This window comes from Dunckerocampus dactyliophorus, chromosome 21 (assembly GCF_027744805.1).
Source record: "Dunckerocampus dactyliophorus isolate RoL2022-P2 chromosome 21, RoL_Ddac_1.1, whole genome shotgun sequence".
Lineage (NCBI taxonomy): Eukaryota > Metazoa > Chordata > Actinopteri > Syngnathiformes > Syngnathidae > Dunckerocampus > Dunckerocampus dactyliophorus.
Window position 1 is genome coordinate 9,462,368 of NC_072839.1, and position 13,028 is coordinate 9,475,395.

Consider the following 13,028-nt stretch of genomic DNA (forward strand, 5'->3'; position numbering starts at 1 on the left):
TACGTTCGGTGGACAATATTTTTTGCAGTCAGTGATGTAAACTGTTGAAAGCGCTGCAGTGTGATCGCTGTATATGTTGTGTCCTCGACCTTGGAGATGTGTGTGTCATGATGAGAGTACAGGAGGCGGAGCCTTGTAGATGGAGGCGAATTTGTCACGAAAATCATGAACTGGTTTTCCCGTCTGTGAGGTGTTGATGAGGTGGATGTTACCTTATTGATCCTTTGCAGCATGTTACTGTGTTGCCACGTCACAGACGGTAGCGGATGAATAAGGATGCAAAATGAGGTGATGACTGTCCACTATGACCAAATGTGAAGGTTGGACTACGCTGACTCTTCATTCTTCACATTTTCTGTCCCCGGTGCACAAAGCAAGGCCCATCAAGGCACGCTTTGAGGAGTTTGCTGTGGAAGAACTAGACCATCAGGCCTTCTCTCAATTTCAACATAAGTGAACTCACAAAGTATTTCAGAAACGAATGAATAATTATCAGCTTCACTTTTTTGGGTTTTTTTTTTCCTTCGTGAAGGCTGACTGACCGGAGAGCTCATATTCTTGGATGCATGTTTTCCTGTCTTATGATGTGTCATGAGTGACTTTGAGGCAAGTCTTATTGCATATTTTATAAGAACTGTTACTCTTAGCGGTTCCCGTGTTCAGCAGCACCACAGCCATTATATGCAGTAACTTGACACATTTCACATCTTAATGATGCCTAATGAAACGTCAGCAGGAAAATCAAACATGCGCTCACCTAAAAGGCAGGCGAAGGTCCTTTTTGGGGAGAGTGGGGTTGGAGGGCGGTGTTGTATAACGTCACTGTGGTGCTTCATCTTCCTCTGGCGCCGCTAAGATGACCACAGTGTCATTATCCTGAAATGTACGCAAGGCTTTTAGGGAGTGACTGTGTGCAAACAAAAGGAAGGGGTAGCAGAACAATTCCCTTATGCCATTGAGCTGAGATGATGAATACATCACTGCATATAGTCGTTTGTAGTAGTACTTTATTACTTTATTAATCCCACAGCAGGGAAATTCATCTGTTACAGCAGCAAGCAAGATACACAAGTATGTACACAAGTCAAGAATGCATAGTCATAGACAATGCATGCAATGCATAGACATAGTGAAATACAAAATGGTTCAGGTGTTGTAGAGCCTGATAGCGGTCGGTATGAAGGACCTGCGGAACCTCTCCTTCTTACACCGTGGGTGTAACAGTCTGCTGCTGAAGGAGCTGTCCATGATGGATGTCAGCTTAGCCAACATCCTTCTCTCCCCCACTTCCTCCACGGAGTCCAAAGGACCGTCCAGGACAGAGCTCGCTCTCCTGATCAGTCTATTTATCCTGCTCCTGTCCCTGTCCGTGCTGCCCCCTCTCCAGCAGCCCACAGCGTAGAAGATGGCTGAGGACACCACAGAGTCATAGAAGGTCCGTAAGAGAGTCCTGCACACACCAAAGGACCTCAGTCTCCTCAGCAGGTGGAGGCGACTCTGGCCCTTCTTGTAGAGGGCGTGGGTGTTGACGGACCAGTCCAGTTTGTTGTTAAGGTGAACACCCAGGAATTTGTAGCTGTCTACCAACTCTATGTCCGCTCCCTGGATGTTCACCGGTGTGAAGTGGGATGTTTTCCTCTGGAAGTTAATGATCATCTCCTTTGTCTTGCTGGTGTTGAGTTGCAGCTGGTTAAGCTCACTCCAACTGACAAAGTCCCTGATGACCGTCCTGTATTCCAGATCATTCCCCTCTGAAACACAACCAACAATGGCTGTGTCATCGGAGAACTTCTGGATGTGACACTGTGGGGAGTTGTGTGTGAAGTCCGAGGTGTAGAGGGTGAAGAGGAAAGGGGAGAGCACCGTACCCTGAGGGGCACCTGTGCTGCAGAGTACCATGTCAGACACACAGTGACGGAGCCTCACATACTGTGGTCTGTTGGTGAGGTAGTCTATAATCCATGCAGTCAGTTGTTGGTCCACTCCCACACTCTCCATCTTCATTCTGAGCAGTGACGGCTGGATGGTGTTAAAGGCACTGGGGAAGTAAAAAAACATGACCCTCACAACGCTCCCGCTGTCCTCCAGGTGTAGCAGTGATCTGTGCAGCAGGTAGATCACTGCGTCGTCTACTCCGATCCTAGGCCGGTAAGCAAACTGCAGGGGGTCCAGCTGAGTGCCCACCAGGGGTCGCAGGTGCTGCAGGATAATCCTCTCCATGGTCTTCATGTGAGAGGTCAAGGCAACAGGCCTGAAGTGGTTAGGCTCCTTGGGACGTGGTGTCTTTGGTATCGGGACCACACAGGAGGTCTTCCACAGGGCCGGGACTTTCTCCAGGCTCAGGCTGAGATTGAACAAGTGCCTTAACACTCCACAGAGCTGGTCAGCACAGTCCTTGATGATTCTTGGGCTGATGCCGGTCCCGGGGCCTTCCTTGCCTTGATCTTCTCACCTGATCATCAGTTATGGAGAGGGGGGTAGAGGATGGCTGGGATGTGGATGTAGGGGTTCATAGCAATCCTCAGATGCCGTTCAAATATGCCCTCTCCTGGCTGCATAGGGGGTGACAGCAACCTGATTGGACATGCACTAATCCCTTGTTTGTAGCGGTTAACTGGTTCCCGACTGATAAGTAATATTTCGCAAAGTAGGATTTCTTATTTATAAATGGAATATTTTAGAAATGTTATTTATCACCTTCTAAATACAGTGTTTAACATCATTAGAGCCCTCTAGACATGAAATAACACCCCTATATTCACCTTTATACTCGTATTACCCAATATCGTTGACATAATAATAGAAAATAAGACATATTAGACATAAATAAAACATAACATACACGTTGGCATTGGGAGAGTTCCTTGTTGTATTTTTTCTGGACTTCCTGTGGTTGCTATTGTCTCATTTGTGGAATGTAATGGCGGCTGAATGACACCACGTCAGGATGGCTGTAAATTAGTCAGCCTTTTTATTTGAAATAGACAAAGGGAATGTCTTACAGGCCGACACTCAAAAACACAGCATGAGTAGTTCAACACTTCCTATTTGTGTGTTTCTACAGACTTACTATGTTTTGTTAAAGCTAGCTCTACCCCAGCATGCAGAACATCACTGCCCTCTATATCCCACACTGTAAGCAGCAGCTCAAATACACAATAGCAACTTTACTGACACCTAGTGACCAGTATAACATACATTTAAATGTGTCTTCTGAATGCCTTATTCTTGTATTTTCATTTATTTAGCCATTTTTATGCGTGAAAATGCTTGATTTAGGCGGCAGTGGCTCAAGAGGTGAGAGCAGGTCATCCAGAAACCGTAAGGTTGGCGATTCGATTCTCGCTCCCTCCACCCAGTCACTGTCGTTGTGTCCCTGGGCAAGACACTTCACGCACCTTGCCGCCAGTGATGCCCACACTGGTGTATGAATGCGAATGAATGATTGAATGAATTGGCAGCCACGTTTCTGTCAGGCTACCCCAGGGCAGCTGTGGATACAGATGTAGTTTACCACCACCAGTGTGTGACTGAGGAGTGAATGAATAGTGGGTTCACTTCTTTGTGAAGCGCTTTGGGTGCCTTGAAAAGCGCTATAAAATCTAATCCATTACTATTATTATTGTTATTAAAATGTGCTTGAATAGGCATAATTTTTTGTAACATTTTATAAATAGGCAGTATTCAAAAAATTTTAAAAACTGTGATAGAGTGAAACCGCGAAATTCAATCTCAAAGCGGTGACTGTATATAAAATGAATATGTTGTGTTACGCTTATCAATTGATATTTTATGTATGCAAACATGAGAAAAACACCAATCAAATCAAATCAACGCCAATCAAGATTGGGAGTTGGAATGTGGGATCCATGACAGGACTTATCTTTTATTTGCATAAGAATTACATGCAGCATTTTCTTCTCCAGGAAAAGTTCTTTAATACTTTGTTGTAAAAGTCTGATCACTTCCTGGTGAGCATGGTATACAGTCCTCCATCTTGGCAGTCAAATTCATTCATTCAGTCACCAGAGCATGAAAAGTAATTGAATGTATTTCATTTGATTTTCCGCTTGCTAGAAAGAAACAAAAAGAAAGAAACAAAACAAAAATTCTGTTTTTTTCCTCTGCGGAACCGTCAGTGGCAAGCACCGTCCAGCTCACGCATGCCTGTATTTTATTGTCTGATTATCAAGAGTAGTGATGTCACACTTACGTTAAAGACATGACACAGGTTGTAGAAAGTCATGGTGTATAATAAACATTTTGGCAACATTAAATTATTGCCAACACGCTGACAAACAGAAACTGGCAGACACCACGAGCCAACTCGGTGTACACTCACATAATAGGCGGAGTTTGTGTACTAATCCGAGAAGCCACGATCACGGCCAGTATTTGCAGGAAACCTAAAAATCAGTGATTTTTACTTCAGAAAATGTTTTAAAAAACGATTTGAATTATACAGAAACAAATGTATCACACATTTACAATACAGTTGGATGGAAAAATATTCTCCATTTAGTTATTTGTTGTAACTTTCATCGTGACAGGTGAGGCAGCAAAACGACCCGTCACTGCTCTTACATGGCTGAGTGAGGTGACACAAAACGGCACAAATTACAATTTAATTGTCTGAAATGTCAATGTTTTTTTCTGTCCCAGAGTGTACCACCTTCTCAATGTAAAATCGATGAATTAAGTTGGTTTAATGGCAACTCGTCACACCCTCATACTGCTTTTATGAGGAAAAAAATAGCCTCTGGATTAGCGTGTGAGCGTGCAGCGGCCATACGTCATCCAGCCCTGCTCACCCCCACAAGTCACGGGTTCATGAAAAACATCATAGATTCATTGTGAATCAAGCCTTGCAATGCTAATTCAGCGTGTATCTAATTCAGCGAGTTTGTGATTGGCACTACTTTCTCCATCATGTGGGATGCTGATGCTTGACAAAAAGATACTTCCATCGCTCCCATTTAATTACCACCTTAAAAATGTGCACTGTTACACAAATAAAGTCCCAAATGGTTGAGAAATAACAAAGTGTTTAGAATCTTTATTAAAAAACTAAAAAGTGTTGCATGTTCTTAGTCCTCAGTGGTGGAGAAGGTTGGTTGACTGAATCGGCTCGTCCGCAGGCGTCCAAGTGAAATAACTTGTATGCTGGAATCGGAGCACCTCGTTGCCCCAGCTGATCCAACCCGGTTGGAGGCTTCGGGCAAACAGCTCTAAGCACATGGCTTCAGTTGCAATGTACGGCTTCAACACCTCTGTGGAGGAAAAATGCATCATCAACAATGAATATGTGAGAACCCTTGATAAATCAGCAAAATTAACGATGTCATTTTTCAACTGTGATGGACTCTGCAGGACATTTCGGCAGCACGCTGCCATGTAGTGAAGTTCATTAGACCTCACAAAAGATCAAATGGCTTTATCAAAAGTTAAAACGATGCTTGCTCATGATGAGAAAAGTGAACTTTTTTCCTTCGGATTGATGAGGATGCGTCGTGCTTGTAACAGAGAGACATCCCCCACCCCCATCCACCCCTCAAGAACGGCAGTGACAGGAAGCCCCATGTGAGAGGGGAGGAGAGTTGGGTCAACCAGCACGGAGGCTGCCCACTGGCCTCGGTGAGCATGTGGGAAAGTTGCGAGATGCTGTCGCCCAGCTTGCCAACGGAACAAATGATTCTATGACAGCGTGCAAAGAGATCATGCAAAAATGGGAGCATGCTTGACTGATACTGAACAGAATTCAAAAGCATTCAAGGAGCTTTGTTGTCATATCAGCACATTTACACATGAACCGGTGCTACGATTGCAAATACAATCCAACGGGAATGAAATAAGTGGACTGTGCACTTAGCGCTGAATTGAAAACTTACATGTAATTTCAGAAATGCACAGCCTTGAGCCACGCTTACTGCCAACAGAACTTTTTCGCCATGATCTAGAATAGAGTGGCACACCTGAGTGGAGTTAACGTGCAAGCTGAGGCTCCCTGCTGTAATGAATTATTAACGAAGTCACTGACTTGATTATATTTGACGTTTATTAAGTCAAAAGAAGGGGATGAAATGACGAAAAAATGATGAACGCACCATCTGGATCTAACCTACTGCAGAATCAATAAGCAGACACTTTTCTCCACTGCCGAAAGGCAAACTCACCATGCTCAATAAATGTGGTTCCCCCGAGAGGAAGCAAAATTACGTCAAGCCTCTCCTTTTTCAGAGTGGTTGGCGGGTCTTTTGTAGATTGTGAGTATAGATGTCATAAGGTGGAAAAACGAGTGCAAGTAGGAAATACATACAAATATGTGCTGGATGTCCTCCAGGCAAGTAGTTAAAAAAAATGTCCACGCGCAGTGAAACACTTGAATGTAAAACTGTATTTGTGCAGTGCCCGCCGGGCAAAACTACCAGCTCAATGACGCTGCAGCAGCGCCCTCTAGTGCTACTGTCTTTCAACTGCAAGATGATGGTAACTAAACATTTACCCGACAGGGAGGGCTTGTGGGAGTGAAGAGCTGACGGGACGCTGACAATCAGGCGCTGATCCTGCACGGGGGGGCTGAACGACTCAGAGGCGCTGCTGAAAAGACAGCGAGAGGAAGTTTGAACACATTCCATTTAAAACGGTACTTTATGTCTTTGTCTCCAAAAAAATGTTTTTTCCCACCCAAATAAGTACATATTTAAGACATTCATATAATAAAATAGCTATATAGATAAAATATCTATATATTAGTTATTATTATTGTTATATGTATAAAATAATCTCTCGTTTTATTGCAGTTAATTGGTTCCAGACCAGACTTTGATTAATGAATCTACCCGAAGTCGGATTCCTTATTTACAAATGAAATATTTTCGTAGTTACAGCATAGAACACCTGTTTATGCCCTTCTAAATACGTTTTTTAACATTATTAGAGCCCTCTAGACATGAAATAATACCCCTATACACTCGCATTTTTATTCGGGATTATTGTGCTTGCTGTGAGATAATTCAAACCCGCACTAAAAGCTTGTTGTTTCGGCGATCAAGTCTGGCGTTTGTGAATCTCACGGAACATCACAGTAACATTACTGACAACTCGTGACCAGTGTAGAATACGAGGAGTCTTTTCACCTGCGATGAAGGCAGACAACGGTATCTTCAAGAAGACAAAAAAAAGGATCCAAGACTGCCTTTTTACTGATATAACTCATGATATTCTCAGTATCTTTGAATGTGTCTTCTGAATGCCTTATATTTGTATTTTTGTTCATTTTGCCATTTTTATGCTTGAAAATTCTTAATTTAGGCAAAAAAAAATGTGTAACATTTGCTTAAATATGCATATATTTTGAGTAACAATAGGCTGTATTCAACCATGAAACAGCATGATTTATTTGTATATTTTTCACATTTACGAATGAAATTTCATAAAAATTGGCATTGGGCCCGAATAAGATGATTGGTCACTTGCGGCTGCCTGGTATTCATGTACATATCCGTAGCGCGTCTACACAAACAAAAGCAGTCCCAGAGAGACGATCAACAATATTCAGTCATGCTGTTAAAATGATGCATTCATTAAAAGCTAACTTTAGTAGCTAAATTTTGTCATATTGTGATCACTAGCTGACGACAACAGAACTACAGGTGGTCCTCGGTTTACGGAGTTTCATCATTTTGTGGTCATTCATGAAAAACTTACATTTTAGCCATAAAACACGAAACTCACTCGAGAACTAGTTAGAGCGGAAGAATACACTACACACCAGTGTATTGCCTGGTATTGTAAGGACAATGAGCAGGTGGTCCGTCAACGGTCGCTTTATTGCAGAAACAAAACAGGCTACTGTCAACTGAAACCATGCCAAAACAACGTCAGCAAACTCAAGCGTTCTGGAGCGATCCATCTCCTCCCGCACCCACACAAAGTCAGGACTCATGTCAAAACTCAAAACTCTGAGCATGTTAAAGGATCTCCTCCTGTAAAAGTGACAATAATAATTAAGTAGTGTAGTGGTCTTACTGAGATGGAAAGGATGTGAGTGTTTTCATTTATTGTTATTACTTTATAGTTTCATTTTATTCTTATATTTAGGGTTTTACTGTATATTATGTCCTTCGTGTGTTCTGTGTATAGTATGAGTGATTTAGGAGTTCATTTTGCGACAATTTCAGAATATTTTCCGACTTAAATCACAACTCAACTTAAATCACAGTCTTGGATCGGAACTTGTACGTAACCCAAGGACCACATGTAATGCACATGCGCTATTACGTAGGGTGTAGCTTACATACTCAAAACAGGAAGAGGGCTTGCAGTAGATTGGAACGCAAGTGCCCTCTAGCCCGCCCTGACAGCACCTTGAAGGGGTGAAAAATAAAGCCAGTTTCCCACCTTGTCTGGGAGCGACAATATCGGCCCAGGACCAGCACCTCATACGGCTTCTTGTGCGGTGAATCCAGTGGGAACACGAATTGGCCTTGTGTGGTAACCTGGAGGAAAAAGACCATCAAAGACTTAAAAACACTGTAAGTATCGTCCCATGACGATTATAGTACCTTAACCCAGAACCATTCAGCCACAACCTCCACCCCCCAGTGTGGGTACAGCTCGTCTCGCACGAAGCGCAAGTGCCTGGCACGGTTTGTGACCCAGGTGACCACCAGACAGTTTGGACTTGCCAAGCAGGGGACGGGGAGTCTTTTCAGCTGCGATGAAGGCAGACAACGGTATCTTCAAGAAGACAAAAAAAAAAAGGATCCAAGACTGGCTTTTTACTGATATAACTCATGAAGGTTGCACAGGTGTCCCTAATGTAGTGATTGCTAAAAGAGAGACAACAGTTATCCGTTTACCTCACCGTCTCCACCAAACTGTTACTGTAAAAAAACCAACAAAAAAACATGTGTTGTACCTGCGACTCCTCTTCACAGACTTGTTTTCCCACGGCGGATCCATAACGATGACATCAAACTTCCGTCCATCTGGGTGGAAAACAAATCTATGAATTCGACGGCAGTGATTTCTTGGTGATTTTCCACCCTCACTCACATCGGAGCAGTGGCTGCATTCGGGAGAAATCAGAGAGCAGGAAGGCCGTGCGTGGAGGTATCACGTATTCTTCCCCCATCAGCGGGACCACCGCGGCCCAGTTTGACGTATTCTCCGTTACCCTGGAGAACAAGTCCAGATGTGACGTGCAGCCATCCTCAGCAACAAGTAACTGGGCATGGTCTTGCTGGTCCTCATCATCCACTCCAGCCAGCTCTTTGGCCATGTCACAAAGACTGGCCAGGTTGCACTCTTGACCAGGAAGAAGGTCCTCTGTTGCATCCGGCCCTCCTTCCAGGTACCCAAGAAGTCTGGCAGATTCCACAAGGGATTTGGTTCCCTCCAAAATGGCACATCTGACCTAAATGATCACACATTACAGCTTTTGTTTTTCACGCTATCTTCTTCGTTTTGCAAAAAAACGGCATGTGAGATTTGACACTGAAAACTACTTTAAAACATGAATGCATATGATATTTCATACCAATAGCAGACCTTTTAATATGCATACCTTCTCATGAAACGCATGCGAGTCAATCTCTCCCTGATTGAGTTCACCGTGCTTTCGTTTCCGTTTCTGAAAGTCAAGAAATAAAAAGGGGAAGAGTGTCAATCTATTGTTGTGTTGTACGACACCCAAATGGTGTTCACTTCTTTAGGCATGAAAATCGTGTTTGCAAATTCAAAACATGACATGTTAATGATATTATCCAAAGTGCGGCCCGTGACGGTTGTTTATCTCAGCACATTCTGAAAATAACACTGAAAATAAATCAAATCAAATACAACAGCAGCAAAAATGCTAAAAAAGAGCAGTAATTTTACGAGCAAAAAGTTAAGAGAAAAAAGTTGCAATCTTCTGAAGGAAAAAAAAGTCAGAATATTACAAAAATTTAATCTGAATATTATGAGGGAAAAAAGTATTTTAGAAGCCTTACCTGTATTTTTTTTTAAGTCATAATTTTACGAGAAAAAAGCAAAACAAAAAATAAAGTCGCAGTTTTCCAAAAATTAGGTTAGGTAAAAAAAATATATGAGAATAAAGTCAAAATATGATGGGAATAAAGTCATAATACGTCATTAAAAAAAAGTCCAAGAAGAAAGTTGAAATGTTTATAAATTAAAAATACAAAAATAAATACATTAAAAAAATATATTAAAAAAATACACTGTCCCCTATAACTCAAAACACTAAATATATTTTACTTTTGAACTATATATAACTGCTTGGGTTGGTTTACAAAATGTGAAATATACTGTAAGTGGCCGCCACATCTTTGGATTTTTCAGTATACGGCTGTCGGTGCAAAAAGTTTGGACACTCCTGAGGTAGTGTATTCTTTTACAGTCATTCATTATATTTGATGTATATTTGAATGTTCAGACGTGCTAAGTAGGGTAGTGATGGGTCATTTGGGAACGAAACGGCCCTTTGAAACGACTAGCGGGATCGGTTCTTTGTGTTCAAAATGTGTGGTGCTTTGTGTAGCAAAAATTGTTACCTGGATGTCTTTTAGTTTTGTACATTTTTTATTTGGTTGTGTAATTTCACTGATGTGTTGTTTTACTGTGGATAGTAGGGAATTTACAAATAATACAGACAATAAGATTGGACCTTTTTTCTAACTGAGATGGGCCTTTGTTTTTGTGGTTTGTAATTAGTTGTATGTTCCGTGTTGAGCATAAAAATTAAGCCATGTAAACAATAACATTTGACATAATCACAATTTTACATTAATAATTCATTTTACACAACTTTTGGTAAGAGATCAACTTCAGCAACAAAAAATATTGAAGAGCCGAAAGAGTCGGGTCTTTTTATAGTACCAAGACAATAGAACCAGATCCCTTAAAAGAGCCGAAATTCCAAAAAATAAAGCAGCTATTTACCTTCGGCGGCCTTTCTATCTTGATTCGTTCCTGCACAGCATCGGAACATGTCTTCACAGCACCATGGCACTTCAAAACATGAAAACATTGCCTTTTGAAGCAGCCTTTCAAGTTGGACTGCAGGTTAGCATTCCTTGTCAAACACCTTTCATAGCCCCGATCTATGAGCGCGCATGCATCCAAAAACCACCCATCTTTCCCCTCCACGACCACCGACATAGTCTGTGTCCAATTTAAGGGTCTGCAGCCTCAGAAGGACCCAACCCACGCGATAGACGGAGGTTAGACGTGACCAACCTTCTTCACACTTCCTGGTTGTGTCACGTGAACATATGTTTACCCTGACGTCATGACGGGAAGCGATCCCTGCCTTCCGGTGTTACCTCAAAGGAGAGAATAAAACCATGAGAACAAACGTGCGACTGAGTATTAGAGGCTTTATTCTTTATTTAAATCTCCGATTCTTTTTTTCCAATGTGGTCCTAATACTCCCTCTTACAAATGTGACATTATACAAGCAAAGTTTTTTTTAAATTCAGGTTTTACAGGAGAAAGAAGAGAGGCTCTCCTTCGGGAGATTTATCTCGAGCTCAGAGGTAAACCTAACCAAAATATTAAACAATGATAATTAGTTTATTTATGTATTCCTTGAAAATTGTAAAGTGTCATGGCAGTGTAGCTCATCCTTGATGCCATACTTGATGGACGACGTTGTGGACAGTGGAAACATGCACCAGATGATGTAACAGACATGTTTGCTACCCACCATCATGCAGTCATACTCAACTAACATTTATTTTATATGCAACTTTAGTTTAATATGTAAATGGTCATTTCTTCTATAAATGACTGTATATTTTTAATGAATAATGTCTAAAATGTAGCACTTGCTGCCATTTGCTAAGCTGCCATTTGCTAAACATATTACTTTTAAACAGTAATACATACAGTAATTGTACATATTAACTGGATTAAATTAATTTTAAAGCAGAATTAGGGCTGCAAATAACGATTACATTAATAGATTATTTTTTTTTGTTGATGGAATTGGGGTGGCCAAACTGTGGCCCGTGGACGCACAAAGTAACCTACCTACTGCACCATGTGGGCATACCAACAAATATTTCCGCACAATACCCATGCCAAAAAAACATCCATATATTCCCGCCACAAGGTATCCTGGGTAGCTTGTGGTACTCTCCGTCACCATTTTGCCATGTTTGTTGCATTTTTGCTTGATTACTAAATCAGAGAAGTAAACAAGGAGGAGTTAAAAGACTCTTGATATCTAATGACTACCCAGCATGCCTTGCGGCCATTTGGAAATACCAGTTATAAGTTACGTGTTATGTGAATCGATGTGAATGTGTTGTGTTTTCGTTCGTTGCGTGAGCAAGTATGTCATTCTGTTCGATGCCATCTATAAATAGACAGCCCCACCACCAAATTTTTTAACCCAGTGTGGCCCGCGAGTCAAAAAGTTTGCCCACCCCTGGGTTAGGCCCTAGATGGACCAAATTAAACACCTACAGTTTGTGGCTGGGTCCGCAACATATCAGAAAAGAGGCAAAAACGCCCATGACTGTTTTCTAAAGTCAAAGCTAATAGGTCTGCGTTCATGGATGACTAAGGAAAGTAAAAAATATTCACATTTGAGAGGCTGAAATCAGAGGATATTTACATATTTAAATTAAAAAAAAACGATTTCGCGATTGCCTAATTGGGTAAAACAGCATTTTGTTAGCCACATTTTCATCCGAACCTGTACACACTCTATTTTTGTTTGTTTAGTTTTTTTTACTCAAGTGTCGATTTACGTGCTTGTGAGCCACATTTTCTCCAAATTGTTCTAAAGGGAGACGTACTAAGTTTACGCACGGAATTTCCCAATAAAACATGTACATGACGTACACAAACAATGACTTGACTGTTTCATTTTATGCAGGCACGTGCCGTGAAAACGTGTCCGTTATTAAAGGCAAACTCGACTTCAAACAATTGACTGTGAAATATTTAAGCCATATTTGTGAAGGCACGCATATCAAGCTTTCTGCTTCCACAAATAAATCGACACTGAGAAA

General features: G+C 41.6%; 1 protein-coding gene across 2 annotated transcripts; it reads right to left on the reverse strand.

Annotated features, from left to right (window-relative positions):
* Window positions 1-3,856: 3,856 nt before the first annotated feature.
* On the reverse strand, window positions 3,857-11,658 carry mettl4 (methyltransferase 4, N6-adenosine). Of its 2 annotated transcripts, none has more exons than XM_054764908.1 (8): window positions 10,948-11,658; window positions 9,569-9,634; window positions 9,058-9,418; window positions 8,921-8,990; window positions 8,565-8,739; window positions 8,401-8,498; window positions 6,503-6,594; window positions 3,857-5,270 (listed from the first exon to the last, which is right to left on the reverse strand). In XM_054764908.1, exons 1-8 carry the CDS (start codon window positions 11,164-11,166, stop codon window positions 5,095-5,097), a joined length of 1,257 nt encoding a protein of 418 aa, XP_054620883.1. In that variant the 5' UTR covers window positions 11,167-11,658; the 3' UTR covers window positions 3,857-5,094. The 2 variants fall into 2 exon arrangements, with proteins under 2 accessions (XP_054620883.1, XP_054620881.1); XM_054764906.1 differs by having other exon boundaries at window positions 3,860-5,270; window positions 6,503-6,597; window positions 10,948-11,350.
* Window positions 11,659-13,028: the final 1,370 nt, after the last annotated feature.

Coding starts and splice junctions, on each gene's coding strand:
- mettl4 (XM_054764906.1), bottom strand. CDS start 11,166: ATGTCGGTGGTCGTGGAGGGGAAAGATGGGTGGTTTTTGGATGCATGC. Junction 9,635..10,947: donor AGATAGAAAGGCCGCCGAAG/GTAAATAGCTGC, acceptor CTTGACTTTCAG/AAACGGAAACGAAAGCACGG. Junction 9,419..9,568: donor CGCATGCGTTTCATGAGAAG/GTATGCATATTA, acceptor GTGATCATTTAG/GTCAGATGTGCCATTTTGGA.